The sequence below is a fragment of the Sceloporus occidentalis genome, unplaced genomic scaffold (assembly GCF_023333645.1).
Source record: "Sceloporus occidentalis isolate IW3139 unplaced genomic scaffold, rSceOcc1.0.p SCAF_2, whole genome shotgun sequence".
NCBI lineage: Eukaryota > Metazoa > Chordata > Lepidosauria > Squamata > Phrynosomatidae > Sceloporus > Sceloporus occidentalis.
In genome coordinates, this window is record NW_028316982.1 from 114,934,368 (window position 1) to 114,952,356 (window position 17,989).

The following is a 17,989-nucleotide window of genomic DNA, read 5'->3' on the forward strand; positions in this document are numbered from 1 at the left end:
GACTGTGTGGAAACAGTTACTTGGTTTTGAAATTCCATTCATAGTCTGCAAAATCTATAATCTTTGTTGAAAAAAAATTTTTCTGATACAAGAGGGATAGTCAAAGTAAGAAGATTTTCAGATGCAAAGTTTCTGTTCATAGGAATTTGCCTTTCCCAAACGATCCAGGGATGCTGGAGGGGAGCCAACAATCCCCTGATGTTTAGGAAGTGTGTCAGGCTTTCACACAGACACACTTCCTAAATGATTTAGCAGCATTATCAGTGCCTAAGTGCTGGTCTGAAAATCTTCTATATGCCTGTACATCTCTAATCAGATACCAGCAAAAGAAATATTTAGTGACAAAGAAGGCAGAGGTATCGCAGTTGAAATAAACTGGGAAGGAAAACAAATAATGATATTAGGAATTTATGGCCCCCTACAAAATAAGTCTAAATTCTATAAAGATCTTACTAATAAAATGTTAGATTTAAACTATGAACATCTTATAATAATGGAGGACTGGAATGGAGTAATGAACCCAGCAATTGACAAAGCCTCCTCAAAGAAAAAGATGAAAGAAAATCAGGGTAAACTCGCCCAAACATTTTTCAACATGTTAGAAACATTATCATTATTGGACCCTGGTGTTTCAAGAACAGAAACATCAGATAATACACAAACTATTCTGAACCTCATAAATCAGCTTCAAGAATCGATAGGTTCCTTATCTCAAGAGAACTATACAAAGAAATTGTGAGAACAGATATACTACCTTAGAAAATATCAGTGGGATGCCACTGCCCAGATCCATCCCAGGTCAAAGCCTCACTCAGGCAGCCAATTTTTTAAGTCAGAAGCTCCCCGACTTCGAAAAAGTGCTGATTAAGTGAGGCTTTGACCCGGGATATATCTAGGTGGTGGCATCCCACCTAAATCAGTGGCAATTTAGCTATGATAACATCTGAGGGCATCCCAGATCCAGAATTGAAGCCAAACAGGTAAGCCAGCTTATTTGCCCAAGCAATATGCTCCAATATTTCTTTGTGCTATGTCCTCTTGCTCCCTGTCTGCCTGCCAGCCATTTTTCCAAGGAATGGGGGCCACTAAACAGCAGGCTTTGCTAGAAGATGAGAAACATTCAGAGATATACTTTAAGAAAAAAATAGTTCATCCCATAGAGAGCAAGGGTAAACAGAAAATGGAAACATTCTCTCCTGTATACTCCTATAGTACTGGCCCCAACCCCCTCCCCCGAGACCACCAAATCTTTTGGCTGAAAAAATGGACAACAGCCACACAAAGAACATCCAAACCATTACCAAAACATGGTAATTTAGCTTCCCTTGCCATCACAAACAACAAAAATTGGCCATTAAAAAGGCAGTTCTTACATGTCACTTCCAACTGCACTAGGAACAACCATGCAGCTTGTGGGGAGGTTCATGGAGAATAATACCCCCCACACTCTCCACAGTTGGCTAGCTTGCTTTAAAGCATTCACACCTGTTGTCCCTATTAACTGGATACATTGTCTGAGATTCACTCCAATAAAATCTAGAAGCAGCAGCATCTTGGAGAGTAAGTTGGTGTTTTCCTAGGATAGACTACGCTCTTACCTTTTGCCATTCTACTCAGAGAAGGGGGATGGCTCCTTTTTTAAATAAGAGTTAAGGTACAGTACTTAGATTAACCCATCGATAAGTTGAGCCAGTTTTGGGGGGGGGGGGGGCGATCTTTTTTAATTAAAATTTCTAGACTTATACATGAGTATATATAGTAACTATTTGCTGCCTTTTCATGATACTCAATATCTGTTGCCTGATAAAGCTGCCTCACTCTCCCTCATAAAAGGTCTGGTTATTTGTCAGCTTCAGGTCAACCCCAAACATGAAAGCTACAAAAACTAAGCATTTTACGCATGAATTAGTATAGGAGTACCTCTCCCTTATTTTCCAGTTATTCCCTGGAAAACACAGTAATGCCACAAATCTTAGCAAGTAGTTAGTAGGAAGGCTGTGCTAAGGCAGATCAATTATTTTTATGTTAACTGAAGCTCAGCTTATGTTTCATTGCAGTGGCAGCAGGTTATTTTGCCTGCTAGCATTTGCTGAACAGCTGTTACCTGCTCTTCAGAGGAGGGAGGTGTTTTGTGTAGTTGCCGTAATGACAACTTGGGTTTGAAAGTGATGTTGAGTGACTTGCACAGCATTCGACAACTTTTGTGTAAGAAAGTGTCACAGCAGGCCTAACTTTAACTGCAGATTTTAAAACAGCAGGCATACAATCCCCTTTGTAGTGGGGTTGAAACAGGGAAACAGTTACTCTTTCCAATGTCTAAAAAGGCATAAATGTTACCCTGCACTCATGTAGTGGCCTCAAATTGCCTCACGTCAAGCACAAGGATACGGTGCCATTAATTTGTGCCCTTATTTGTAACTGGAGGCTATGAAGTGAGGTGAAGCCTCCTCAGTCATCACTCAAAACGCCTTTTAGACACTGAGAGATCTTTCTATCAAAAATCATGAAGGGAGGGTAGGTTGTAAGTCAGCAGGGACATAGTTCTTCATTAATTTGCTTTTCATAGAAAGCAACAAATAGTTTTAGCATTTTCTCCCCATTGTGAAAAAATCTTCAAAAACCATACCATTTTTAAAGTCCACTTGCAATCTGGGACTTATTCTGCACAGAATTTGTATGTGGTTGATTTGAAATTTGTCGCTGCTATTTTCAAAATTCACACTCAGCAGGAAACTACTTTTTCAGCAATTTCTGCATAGAAATATTCTTCATATCAAGTGCTGTTTCCTGCACACAAAAGTCTTGTTTTCTATACAAAACAGCCACAAACGAATTTTGCATAGGATAAGTACTGAACTGCAATGATTTTTGTCAGTCCAGACTACTTCTTGTCAAGGGTTCTTGACATACATACAAAACATTTTGAATATTTTCAGATATCCTTTCCATCTTTATAAGTCATAGCTATGCCTCCAGCACAGTGGTTTCCACCAATGAGCACAGATACAATGGCGGGTTACAGACCGCCACTAATGACGCACTCCGTGCGTGCTAGGGTTAGGAAGGGGGGGCGTGTTAGGGTTAGGAAGAGTCGCCCCTTCCTAACCCACCCCGGGCCCAACACGTGCGGATCGCGTCATAAATGGCGGCGCCCATCCACATGGGCGCTACCATGTTGACATCTTGTACATTGTGCGTCCAGATGTGTCGCGGTGGAAGTGATGCCGCGAGGGCGCGCTTCGCCCCTCGCGGTGCCACTTCCGCGTTTTAAAAAGGAGTGCCATTTCAGAGCTCCTTTTTCACTGCGCGGGGAAGCCTCGCGGTCTGGCCGCTGGGGCTTCCCTCCACAGCGAATGGCGGTGGCGGGAAAACGGCCCCTTGAGGGCCGTCTGTAACCCGCCCATGTGATGACAATATGAGGCTTTCATGGCCAGCATCCATAGTTTTTTGTGGATTTTTTGGGCTATGTGGCCATGTTCGAGAAGAGTTTCTTCCTGACATTTCACCAGCCACAGATGCTGGTGAAACATCAAGAAGAAACTCTTCTTGAACATGGCCACATAGCCCAAAAAATCCACAAAAATATATGGATGCTGGCCATGAAAGCTTTCGACTTCACATCTTGGGAAGCTTGGGATGTATGGGGTCCGCCAAAGTGCATCTACATTATAGAAATAATACAGTTTGACATCCCTTTAACTGTCATGGTTCCATTCTACAGTATTGTGAGGCACCAACAATCTTTGGCCATGAAAACTAAAGACCTTGTAAAACTGCAAACCCCAGGATTCCAAAGGATGGAGCTACAGCACTTAAAGGGGTGTCAAACTGCAGTACTTCTATGGTGTAGGTAACTTCCTGAATTCTGTTATCTACCAGTCTCAAGTTTGCTTAAGTTTCCTGATTAAACCGTTGAAATGCAGTGGATCCTTCCCTTACACAGGGGATCTGTTCCGGACCCCCACACACACACACATAAGGGGGGAAATGTGTATGCTCAAGTCCCATTAGAAGAAATGGGGCTTATGCCCACACCCGCACCCCATTACATCTTTTGGGGCATGTGAGGGTTTTTTCCAGTGTGGCTGGAAGCCACATAAGGTGCACCTGTGTATAATGCAGGTGCACTGTACTGAATACTCCCCAGAGAGTGTTCCCTCTCCTCCAGCATGTGGCCCTGCAGTTGGCAAACAATGTTTTACAGATAGAAGATGACAAATGATAAAAAATGTCTTATGAGTTTATAACATGGGGTTTATCCCATGCAGAAACGGAATTTAAAATGGGAAAATCCCGCAAAAGTAGGATCGTTTTGCACATGACATCGAGGGCACTGAGCATTAATCCGGCATTAACCCACAGAGAGAGTGAACAAAATTGGCTGCTTTTCACTTTTAGGCAGATTTTGTCCACGTTCTGTGCAGGTTTTTCCCCATTAACGCTCAATGACCCTAATATGTCTGAAAACAACCCCCTTTTTGTGGGATTTTTCTGCTATTTAAATCCCATTTCTGCATGAGATTTTTTAACCTCCCTTGTGATAAACTCCATAGCTGGAGAAATGTCTTTCGTGAGTGCTTCCTTTCTGAGTTATTACCACCTTTGGCTAACTCAAGTATTGAGTAATGTGTCCCTGAGATCCAGGTGGATACCCTTTGTTTGAAAAAGGCCCTTTCTTTTAGAGAAATTCTGATGCCTTGCTTAAGCCTGAAGTGTTTAATAAATTCCCAATTCAGAGTAATCCATTCTGGGATGGGGTCTACTGAAGCAAGAATTCAAGCTGCCTGCCTCCTTGTGGAGGCTCCTTGCTAAAAAAAATCACTGCCTAAACTAGCTGATATCACTCTTCCAGACACCTAAAATCTAGGATTTTGTCCAGAGAATCTCATTAGCTTATTTCTCTTTTTCAAACTCTTGGCCCTGGCTTCAGAGGAATTTGGTTAGCTTGCCCTCTTTTCCATCCACTGTTCAAGCCAGAAGGGCTCCCTACCTCCTCACAAACCCAGTGGGACTAAGGAGAGGTAATCCCTTATCTCTTAAAGTTATCTTTTGGGAAGTACTTTCCCTGCACATTGGCGCTCTCCAAAATTGCCCCCCTTTCTCTGATGAAGGGGTATTAGGAAAAGTATTAAACTGTCTTTACTTTTGAATTTTTTCTCTCCACCCTCTCTTCCACCTTGGCAACCCTTACAGCTTCAAACTGCTTTTAATTTCAAACAACTACAGCCTTGCATATTTGCTGTTCTGCATGTATTTTTGCCATTTGTGACGCTCTGCCATATTTGCTATTTTCAAATGCAGCTATTGTGTATATCTTAATTCTTGTGTATTCAATACAATTCTCCTTTTAGAGAGTTCTGTGTGAATGTAGATTTTTGAGCCCAATATTTTTGATGTATTATTTGCCAAAGTTACACGATCCCTGATAGGCATGTGTACTCACAACATGTATGAAATAATTCATTTCTTCCAAGGGCATACCTGGTAACACTCAAAGATCTTTTTCTTCATTATCCAATATTACTTCATATATGTTTCTTGAGAAAAAGACATGGTTACAAACAAGGAGTGTAGAAGTAACTTGATGTATCTGCGATAATCTTATCCCATTTGATTTTTGTTTAAGTTCCTCATTTTGTAGTCTTATAACATGAGACCAGTTCTTCTGAAACAGTAAGAAAATGAATTCCAATGGGCCTTTGGTATTTGTTGGGGTTTTGTTCTAGGCCCCCCAACACAGAACCAAATGGCAAAATTAAGGTTTGCTTTTTGGTGTTGTTGTTGTTGTGTGTGTGTGTGTGTGTGTGTGTGTGTGTGTGTGTGTGTGTTCAAGCTGTGGATGGTTGAATCCATGGATACAGAATTTGTGGATACGGAGAGCCAATTGTAGACTGAAGGCAATCAGTGAACCTTATAGCTAAGTGAAGGGTTTGAACATGAGATCTCTCTGGACACTTTAATCCGCCGCTTTAAACACCACACCACACTGTCCTCAAAAACCATTAATGAACCCTACAAAATGGGTGACAAGTAAGGACAGAAAACCAAGTCCAATAGTACTAGAAAGCAGTTTTTCTATTCTGATTTATTGTATTGGCTATGTAAAAAATAATAATCAAAGAATTACTTTATAATCAGAGTGTGGGAGCTACTGCCTGTGTTGAAATGACTACAATGGCAATGCTAAGTGACTAGGATTAGAGAAGAATCCATTAACAGAGATGTACTGTCATGAGTCAGCGTGGTTTGGTTGGTTCGTTTGTTGTTGCCATAACTCAATAACAACACTGGTAGGGTCAACAACTGGTAACCCTTCATCTCAGTTGTGATCTGGCAGCACTTCTTTCATTTCACTGAGAATCCCCTTTCTCCTGCTTTCTAACCCAAATGTGTTCTTTATCATTGCAGAGCACAGAACCTGCAGTCTCTTAATTGAAAGAGATGTTTTGCCAACATTTGCCAGGCTCCTCCAAAGTGACCCACTTTGTGCAGTAAAGGCAGCCCAGGTGCTTGCAGAGATAACTAAAAATGGTAAGTATCATGGCATTTAAGAAACACAATGAATTGGTCAGGGTTCCTAGACACCTACAACACTCTCTCCAACTGCCCCAGTTTAGTAAGGACAGCTCCAGATTAATCCTCTGCTGTTCCACTTTTTCAGCTGCCTTTAAAATGTCCTAGACTCCTTTCTCCATCCACTTCCCCCTTGATCTTCAGCTTACTTCAGTGGCTGCCAAAGGAGTTCAATGTACAAAAGTAGTTTGCACTCAATTTATCAGTTGAGAGAAGATAATAAGGGACAAAGTACATAAAATGGAAAGAATAAATCACCAGGAACAGATGATATGCCAATGGAACTGCTTCAAATAACACTAACAGAATCAATTCCAGTGTTAAGCAAAATATGGCAACAAATATAGAAAGGAAAACAGTGGTCAACAGAGTAGAAATTATCCATATACATCCCAATCCACAAAAAAGGAGACACAAAAGACTACAGCAATTATAGAACCATAGCATTAAATTCCCAAGCAAGCAAAATTACACTCAAAATTCTGCAGCACGGACTCCAACTATATGTGAAGAGATAATTACCAGATGTCCAAGCGAGTTTCTGAAAATGAAGAGGCACTAAGGACCACATAGCAAACATATGATGGATAATGGAGCAAGCCAAACAATTACAGGGGAAAAAAATAAGCACATGCTTTATAGATTATAGCAAGGTCTTTGACTACATAGATCATGAAAAGCTATGGAATGCCTTAAAGAAATCAGAGTGCCACTACATCTGATAGTCCTGATGAGGAATCTGTACCAAGGACAAGAGGCCATCATCAGAACAGAATTTGGAGAAACAGAGTAGTTGCCAATAGGCAAAGGGGTCAGGCAAGGCTGCATCCTCTCACCCTAGTTGTTTAACTTATATGCTGAAAACATAAGAAAAGCAGAATTAGAATCAGAAAAAGGAGGAGTTAAGATAGGAAGAAGCAACATTAACAACCTAAGATATGTGGACAATATCATAGTATTAGCAGAAAACATTCAGGAATTGGAACAGTTAATAAGGAAGTCAAAGATGAAAGTGTGAAGGCAGATCTGATGCTGAACATAAGGGGAAAAAATAATGACCACAGAAGAAATACACACATTCAATCTAGACAATGAGGAAATTGAAATAGTTAAAGAATTCCCATATCTAGGATCAAACATTGACCAAAATGGAGACTGCAGTCAAGAAATAAAAAGACTAGGAATGGGAAAGGCAGCTATCAAAGAACTGGAAAATATACTGAAGAGCAAAGAACTACAACTGAGCACTCAATTCAGAATTGCCCAGGCCATTGTATTCCCAGTTACCGTGTATGGATATGAGAGCTGGACAGTGAAGAGAGCAGACAGAAAGAAAATCAACTCATTCAAAATGTGGTGCTGGAGAAGAGTACTTAGGAAACCATGGACAGCCAAGAAAACAAACAAATGGGTTATTGAACAGATCAGACCAGGGCTCTCTTTGGAAGCAAAGATGATCAAGTTGAAACTATTGTAGTTTGGCCACATAATGAGAAGGCACAGATCACTAGAAAAAAACAATAATGTTAGGAAAGGTAGAGGACAGAAGAAAAAGAGGAAGACCACAAACCAGATAGACTCGATCAGGGGGGTTATGGGTCAGGGCTTGCAGGATCTGGGCAAAGCAGTGGAAGATAAGGATTCTTGGAGATGTCTCATCCACAGGGTCTCCATGAGTAAGAACCAACTCAAGGGCAGCTAACAACAACAGTCCAGATGCGTTGACTCAATCAAGGAAGCCACAGCTCTGAGTCTGCAAGACCTGAAAGGGGCCATTGAGAATAAGCTATCTTGGAGATGTCTCATTCACAGGGTTGCCATAGTTCAAGATCAGCTTGAAGGCAGTTAACAACAACAATAGTGCTATGATGTAGAAACCTATTCAATAGCACTGAAACTCTGAAGCTTAGAGATGTTTCCAGACCTGCTTGTACTTCCTCAAAGATGACAGATTGTCACTGAAGTAAATCAAACTATTCCTCTCTTTTGATATGTCCTCTTGCTATGTAGATGGACCTCACAAGGTGTTGCATATCTTGCAATATAGGAGATTATTGCACTTCATTTTTCGCCTGATCCGGGCATGGGCTGGGTATAGACTTGAACAGGTGAAAATAGGTGTTATTGCACAGCAAAAAGCCACTGGTGCCACTGGGAGACTACAAGCCATCCCCCAGCCACACTTAGCCCCCAATTTTGCAAGGATGGAAAGCTTCCGTATTTCAAAATCAGTGAGCTAAACACAGCCAGGGGATGGCTTGTAGTCTCCCAGCAGCATCAGCGGCATTTTGCTGTGCAATAACACCCATTTTCACCCATTCAAGCCCGTTCCCAGCCTGTGCCCAGATCGGGTTTAAAATGAAGTATGATAATGTCCATAGTCAGCTTTAAAAAAAAAAAAAACTGAAAAGATCTCTATAGCCAATGCAGGGTCAGGATCCTTTGCCTGCATCCAATTCATAGCACTCAAGATGGAGTTCAGTCCCGAGAACTCAGTTTGTATGGGAGGCAAACATAGGTCAGTGGAAACCTTTAGCCTTTAAGCATGGTAACAGTTACTGACAATACAATATTGTAAACCTTTCTTCCCTCCCACAACCCCAAAAGTGACTGTCAATGGGTATACAAAGGGGCCTATCCAGATTTGCACTAAACCAGAAAGATTAATTTAAAGATGTCCAAAAAATGCTTGGGTAGTTAATCCATTTTTCCCCAGATGAATTAAATATTGGGTTTTGTGAGACACTAATCATTTATTTAACATACACTAATGAGCAGAACATGCATTTCACAACTCTAATAGAACACAAAAATCTGACCTGCTTTTTATCCTAAAATATTATAAACTGAAGTGTTAGCAATTTTGCTTTCATCGTATCCCAAAATTGCCATCTGAATGAGTCTAAATTTAGAACACCTGCCCTAGTTTAAATGCCTCCACTTTCATTATACTCAAAACTAAGAATTCATTTATTTTAATATTACAATGCTGGCCTGCATATCAGAAGGATGTCAACAGAGCCTCTCTCTTCTTTCTATACAGAGGAAATGAAGGTCCCCTGTATAGATGCGGGTTTGGTCCCAATCCTGATACCACTCTTGGACAGCAGAGACCAAGAAATGTTGCTTCATGTGGGCAGAGCCATTGGCCGCATTTGCTATGATAATAGTAAGTATTCACAAAACAGTGTTGAGAACATGTGTCAGTAGAAAAGATGAACATTTGCTGGAGCACCTTTAAACTTTGTCATGGATCATAAACAGTCACTCTCCCTTTTGTAAAGGAGAAATGTATGAGTAAATACTTGGATCTGCTTGAAGCTTTATTTTATCTATTCCATTTTACTTGTCTTCACTTGATTTATGGTAACTTGTGAACCTGAAGCCTGGTCCCATAATTGTATCATTCACCCAACCATAACTCCCATGCTACTGTGTTTAATGGATCTATAAGTTCTTCAGTACAGATTTCAGATCTCAGCCAAGCCAACATTCCTGCCTCTTGAATGGCCTTCTAGCTATCTGGAGCCTGCACAACCTGATAAGTTAGTTTTAAAAGCAAGTAGTTGCTGTTATAGTTCCATGTCCAACTAATGGGAGCTAGTTACCGTTATGGTTACTATTACTTAACATTAACTATTGTGTTTCTCAAAAGTAATTTGCAATTAACTTTAAATTTCACTGTTGTGTTTTTCAAAAGTAACTAAATAGTTACTTTGAAGGCTCATATAGACTGACCAAATGTGCTAGTTCTTTGGTAGTTTTTACTGATGCACTGAGTACTTTTATTTCTGTGGTTCAAAAGATATTTTTCTTGTCCCTGGCAATTTTCATCAATTATCACAACTTTTATTTCTCCGTACCAAAATGTGACACTTTGTCCTGGGTGTCTGGATACATTTCAATAGGTGCAAGTGTACACCTATTGTTGCCATTCATTTTGTTTTGCTATGGGACTTTGTTTTCTGGTGATGCCTTCAGTAAGATGGGTGTTGTGGGTATTAACTTTTCATGCACAACTTATCCTTCATGTTCCATTTCCTGATCTTCCCAATCCAACCCCTGCTTCTCATCTTGATATTTTACGCTGCTCCTCTATTGGTACACCATGTTGTAATAAATTAATCTCCCATCTCTTAGTCCTGCCCCACTTTTGTATAGTATCTCTTCATCAGTTCACGGGCCACCTCTCCTCCTGACAAAGGCTATGTGTCAGTGAATACACACACACACACACACACACAAACTAAAGAACAATTACCATGCATTAATGTAAATGGTGCTGGCCTAGTATCAATGTATTGCTATTATGCTTAAGAAATCAAATAGTTTTTAGCAATTAGATCAAAAATAGAAACAGGACATATGTGGCTCAGAAGTAATGAAGGAAGAGTGGGAAGGGAAAGGAAGCGTCCATTGGGAAGGGCGGGGACACCTGTAAGAAGGTCTGTATTACCTACACCTCTTACAAAAAAAAATTGGGGACCTGTGGAACTGTACAGACTGGAGGTCATGTTACATATCACTATATCACAACCACCCAAAAAAGCTACCAAAAACAAGAAACTTAACAAAAGGACATAGACAGATGCAATATTTCACAACACTTTGTGATGTATTTGGTCAATCCGGATGAACTCACATTAAAAATGCATCTGAATGTTCCAAGTTGTTGGCCTGTGGTACAAAACATAATGAGCGGGTGACACCAGGAGTTACAACACCAACCCTAATGACACCACTGATCCTGGTTACTGTCCGAGACAGTACCTGGTGCCTTTAGTGCTTTTAGGCCTTCTTGTGATCATTAAAAAAAAGGTAAAGTTTTCCCCTTGTCATGAATGTCCAGTTGTAACCAACTGTAGAGGGTACTGCTTATCTCCGTTACTAAGTCAAGGAGGCAGTGTTCTTTGAAGAAGACTCCGGTGGTCATATGGCCAGCATGCCTGCATGGAACGCTGTTACCTTCCCATCAAAGTGGTACCTATTTATCTACTAGCATATGCATGCTCTTGAATTGCTAGGCTGGCAGAAGATGGGACTGATGATGGGAGTCCACCTCATCATGCAGCACCCTTGATTTGCCAACCTTCTGATCTTACAACATCAGAAGTGGCATCTTAACCACCAAGCCACTGAGTCAGTGCATGGAATTTGTTTCCCAAATTTGTTTCCCAAATTCTAATAGAAATTATATTAGAATACCAAATTCTGTACCAAATTCTAACAGAAATTATACTTGTGCTCAGCAATACTTGTGATCCTCGCAAAATGAAAGAGAGTTGTAGGGACTAACCCATTTCCTAACGTATTTACTATGCTAAGAGAATATGTTATCTCTCTTGGATGACATGAGAAGGAAGAGTGAGCTATACCAGCAGCTAATCCATGACACTAGTTTCAAATATTCAAGCTCTCAAAGAAGTACCAAATATCCCAAAGCAAAGCAGCAAGAGACCAGCCTCAAAGCCAGAAATTTGGTAGTGGTTTTGATGGGATCTTGAAAGCACACTGGTGTGGCCATCCTAAGAAATGCAGACAGGGGAAAAAACTGAACACAAGCAGTTTAACATACTATCTTTAGAGATGTAAATTATTTGGATTATATTAAATTGAGTTTTAAAGCCACTTGTTATATCTTTTTTCAGTGGTAGCCTCAGAGGGACAAATGATACTTGGGAGAAAACAGAAAGGGCAATGGGGAAGAAAGACATGGTCTCTGAGTATATGAAAAAGGTATTTTCTTTCAAATAAGAACAGAGATCTGGAATGAAGGGAAGTGGCATGAATAGTTTTCAGGTTGGGGTACATGCTCCCCTCAGGCTTCTTGTGGACCCATTTGCTTCTATCAAAATGAGTACCTTAAATGGAAGCAATCTCTATTTTTATGCTGAGTTTGAAGTGGTGTGTGCCTATCCCTTGAAAGATACTGATATATTTATATATCTATCTGGTTGGGTGATTTTTAAAAATCAGTTGGATCTTCCTACTCCAGAAACATAGAGAGTAGCTCACAACATAACCATAAATAGTCAACAATGTACATTCAATAATAATGATGACACTAAAAGCTCAAAAATCTCTGTTTAGGAGCTGTTCTTTAAAAGCCTATGATGGGGTGGGAATTGTCTAGCCCACAGGTTGCATTCAGACCACCAAGCCTCCCAGTGTGGGCCCATAGTATCTCCAGCCTGCAATGATCCATTAATCTTTGTGCACTGTCTAGTGGTTCACAGTGGCAACACAAACGTCTTTCTTGGCTCCTAATTGTATTTTTCTTTGTTTTCAGATGACCTCCAAGAGCAGCTGGCGAAAGCAGAAGTGATCAACTCCCTGGTTAGGATAATGTCAGACTATCCAGATAACGAACCTCTTGTCCGTGTCAACCTGTTGGCCTTGTCCAACCTTGCAGACTTAGGTGAATATGACAGCATCTTTGATTGAAAGTTGCTTGGTGCCACTATTTGTTTAATCTGACAGAGATGTAGCTTTCAGCATCAAACCACAACCCACTTGCCAACACTGAGCAGAACAAGATCACAGTAAACAAAAGCTTCTGTGGAACAAGAGAAAATTTCCAGTAACTGAGGAAATGGGATGTCCATATGTTATCACACTATACTCGGGGGGGGGGGGGGAGGTCTACTGTTTATTTGCTTTAATTTATTTATGCAAAGATTCATATCCTGCCATTCTAGTGATTTCACAACACAACAGATGACAAGTTAAAAGTAGTAACACTCAATACAATTATAAAATATAATAGAAACAGATAAAAAGTACATGTTGTCATCGGCTGTCTACATGCACATAAATGTACGCACAGGTACTTCAACAATATTTGCGTTAACCAAAAGGCATGGTACACTAGTAGGATCCCATTATCTGTTACACTTGGTTGAATTTGCTGTTGATTTTGCAAATTGCAGGGCAAAACATGTGGATGGTGCAATGCTACCATCACCTGGACTAGTCAACTTGAATATCATCAGCCTCTTACTGAACTCCCAGTGGTATCAAAGTTGGAACTAGAATGTGAACTGAATGAACATTGTTCTGATTCAAAAGTGTGGTATTTCTGTTCTTAATATTTCACATAATTTAGAAAAAGGTTCCACCTTTATAGAGTTGGCCCTGGCATTAGTGAGAATGAAGCATCTGTTTCAGGTGGCAGACAGAGGGGCTGAAACAGATCCATAACTGTCCTTCCTGGGCCTCCCACCTGTTGCTATCATATAGAAAACAGAGTTGTTTATGCCACAAAGCTACACTCAGGAAGCAGTTACCAGGCTCTGCCAAGTCCATTGAACATTTAGCTGCAATGATATTGGATATCCAAGTACATATATGCCATGCTGGGGCAGGGGGTGGTGGAATTTTTGTACCTTATTCCATTTCTGTTGCACGTCACCACATCATCCTGGTGCCATGGGGTCAGGCCTCCCTGACCATCAAAACTCACAATTTAGTCATCCACTATCATTCACCATGTTTAACCAGGCCTTATACAGGCTGGTACAACCTCTTTGACCTTCAAAGATGAGATCAGGTGAGCCTTTTCTATGGTCTTTCCCTGATGCCCTCAGATATGGTAGCAGATGTCTCACCACCAGTATTAAATTAAGATTCAAGTGGCAGTTGTGTATTCGGGGAAAAAGGAGTGCTACCTCATTTCAAGAAGCACAATGGCTTCTGACATCCCTGTTCCCTTACCATATGTAGCAGTAGAAAAGCAATCAACCTTTCCTTACAAGGACTAGACAGACAATACTGATTAAGGCATTGAGTCTACCACTACCAAAACAGACCTTAAAAAAGAGCACTCCATCTTCCTGTTTGTCTTCTTATGCCTGTGACCAAAGATGACAGTCAGTCAGGAAAACTAGTGGGGCATGGTGGAAAATAAAACTCAGGCCCCTCGGTGAGCATAAACTGGCTTAAAGGTCAACTAAAAAAATTCCCATGGAAGAGTTTGCAAGCTGTTATTCAGGATTGTGCATGCAATAAGAGCTAGTATGGAGTAACAATTTGAGTGCTGTTTTAGGGATCTGGAGACCAAGGTTTGATTCCCAGCTTGCCCATGAAACCCACTGAGTGGGGTGACCTTGAGCAAGTCACATGCTCTCAATCTCAGGAGAAGGTAATGGCAACCCCCCCCCCCTCTGAACAAATTGTACTAATAAAATACCATGATTGGGTTCACCTTAGGGTTGCCATGAGTCAAAAACGAATTGAAGGTGCACACCAAAAGCGACAAATGCACTTGTAATCAGGTAATTTATACAAATTTTGTTTTTGTGATGCAGATGCTGCTAAAGAGGCCCTTAGCAAGACCAAAGTTGCAGAACATTTGGTACATCAGCTGCAGGGGGCAAATCATCATGAGAAGGTTGAAATCATCCTTGAGGTTCTACAGACACTGGCAGAGAATGGTAAGAGTGCTAAGCTGCCTCACTGAGATTGCTGCTGATAGCTTCATATGTCTTCATTCCAGGTAGCTGTCCAAGATAGCAAAACTGGCTTCCTGAGAGGAAATATACATAGGTCCAAAACACACTGGAGAAATAATCCAGTTTGAGACTGCTTTAACTGCCCTGGATCAATGCTAGGGAATTCTGGGAACTGTAGTTTTGAGACACTTAGTTTTCTCTGTCAGGCAGCTCTAGTGCCACACCAAACTATAATTTCCAGGATTCCTTAGCACTGGGCCAGGACAGTTAAAGTGCTCTCAACTGAATTATTTCTGCAGTGTGTTTTGGACCATAGAAAAGCAAGCATTTCAAGACATATTTTGAAGCAACTCTTTTTAAAAGTCTTAACCTGACATTTAAGAGCAACATTCTTCAACTCATTACCCAGAAAGTTATAATGTCTTTAAGCACATTTTAAGTTGGAATGCTAGCTTCTTGTTGCATCCTTTTGTAAACCTAGTGGGGAGGGGAGATATAGACAGGTAGGCGGGTTATAAACCGCCACTTGGGACGTCCTCAGGACATCCCATTTTAAAAAAGGGGCATCTCTTCTAGACGCCCGTGGCTCTAATACGGACTCTGTCCGTACAATATGGCGCTGGCCGTTCCACACAGCCGGCGCCATCTTTACGTATCGGACGCTGTGCGTCTGAACGTGTCACGGCGTCTGTGACGTCGCGAATGCGCCCCTGGCGCCTCGCGACGTCACAGAGGCACCGCTTAAAGAATCTCCATTTTGGAGCTTCTTTTTCGGTCTGTGCGGGAGCCGCGCGGTGTGGCTGCTGCGGCTCCCACACGGAGCAAACGGCGGCAGCGGCAGACCGCCTCAAAGCGGCCGTTTATAACCCGCCGTAGATAATCAGGAGCTCATGCTGCTCTCTCTCTTTACCTTGCTAAATAACTGCTCACTTGATATATAGAAAGTTACTCTCAGGCTTTACGTCCTACTCTTTCCTGGAGGTCTGACAGTCTTTATTCTTGTTTGTGAGAGAGAGGTAGCTCATGGGGTCTTTCCCCCACAGTGGCTACTGATATACCTGCACACAATGGAGCCAGTGTTAGGGTTTCTCTAACCAAATCTAGGACTTTCTCCTCCTTTGTCCTCAGTTATAGAATCATAAAATCATAGACAAGTTTCCTGAAATAATATATCTTTGTTCCTTGTTACCTACTTTGTTGGCAAAGTACAAGCTCCCAGAATAGTTACTCCTGTTCAGAGAACTACATTCCTATTTAACTATTTGACCACACTTTGCCACTAATCTGTAAATGTAAATTATCTTCTTTTTTTGGATTTAGCCTTGGAACAGGAGCCAAATCTGGCTGGTGTTGTGTTTACCATTTGCAGCCCCTGTATAATACAAAGGGTAAAATGAAATGCTTTGTTAGGGGCTGGTTCACTACTGTCATAAAAACATGGTACACAGAAAGATCAACAACCAGTGAGGATTTCTCTGTGGCCTCTGTTATCTGTGTACTTTAACACATTTTTTTTAGAGTTGTTGCACAACTGGTGCACTAAACATGTTTTTGGATTATAAACCAACCCCCCCCCCCCATATATCCCATGCAACATATGCAGTAGTGAGGATAGTAAAAAATGTAGTATAAAACACCAGGAAAACACTATGTTGTTTACATCTAATGAACAGTGTGTGAATACTAGCTGAAAATGTGACATATGAAGTTGCTGTGACCATCAAGTGGGGAGAAAAGGATAAAGAACAAGCACTCAGCAGGACTGTCATGTTTCTTTGGATATTTGGCCCACAGAATGTCATTAGTTACCCATATTATATTTTAAAAGCTCCCAAAGCCTTTGTTTTGATTAGATCACAGTAGACATTAGTGGTTGATTAATGCAGCATGATCAACTTCAATTAACCAAATTAAGATTAATGAAACCACTTAAGGGAAATGTCACAGTTATTCATGTCTGCAATTTCAACTATTTTCCTCCCAACCATCTAAAGCTCCTGTTTGTTCATTCAGAATTAAAGGATAACACTATGTCCTGATTTGCACCAACGGTCTAGCATAAAGATATTCAATATCATAGCTAAGCAATATTTTTCCTTTTTACAGAAACAGTACTGTTAGAAAACTAATATTTGTCAGCAAAGCTTCCCTTCACTCACCTGCAGAGTAAAGCTTAGAAAAATTTATTACTGTTCTTATTGGAACTCCCAGAACCTCCCAACTAGCTGCCCTTTTCTAAGCATTGAAGCAGAGGCATAGACATAGCAGCAGGGGAGCTATTTCTATATGTTTCAGCCTCACAAAACCATGGTGTATATATAAATTATTGTTAGAATTTTAACCTGCAATGGCTCTTGAGGTCCCAAGCCACAACAATCCAGCTCTGGCCAAAGGTGAAAACTGTCCCACAAAAGGCCAGTAAAATCTTAGGATCAGGGCTCAAGCTAGACTCTAATCTTGCAAAATAGAGTGTATCTTTGTGCAGGTTGAGTCTCCCTTATGTGGAATTTTTATATCCGAATTATTCCAAAAACCAAAATATTTATCATGGGTGGCTGACATAGTGACACCCTTGCTTTCTGATGGTTCAATGTACACAAACTTAGTTTCAGGCACAAAATTATGTAAAATGTTGTATAAAATTACCTATGTGTACTGGTATATAAGATGTATATGAAACATAAATCAATTTTGTGTTTAGACTTGGTTCCCATCTCTAAGATATCTCATGATGTACATACAGTGGGCTCTTCCCTTACATAGGGGATCCATACCATGTATTGAAGATAATGGGGCTTATGTACATGGGGGCATGCAGCACATGTGCCATTACAGCTTCCGGATGCACTAAGGATTTTTCCAGTGCAGACCTCTAGCGTATGCTGGAGTCCGTTTAAGACACGCTCGCATATAACACGGGCACACTGTATATGCAATAAAGGTATTATAAAATCAAAAATACCTCT

General features: G+C 40.8%; 1 protein-coding gene across 3 annotated transcripts in view; it reads left to right on the forward strand.

Annotated features, from left to right (window-relative positions):
- The window catches only part of LOC149318894 (rap1 GTPase-GDP dissociation stimulator 1-like), a 60,309-nt gene that overhangs the window by 9,441 nt on the left and 32,879 nt on the right, over positions 1-17,989 (forward strand). For all 3 annotated transcript variants that reach the window (XM_089510638.1, XM_089510639.1, XM_089510641.1), the window contains exons 3-6: positions 6,409-6,531; positions 9,617-9,742; positions 12,863-12,991; positions 14,880-15,005. In XM_089510638.1, the coding sequence (XP_089366764.1) occupies positions 6,409-6,531; positions 9,617-9,742; positions 12,863-12,991; positions 14,880-15,005 (504 nt within the window). The remainder of the gene's footprint in view (positions 1-6,408; positions 6,532-9,616; positions 9,743-12,862; positions 12,992-14,879; positions 15,006-17,989) is intronic.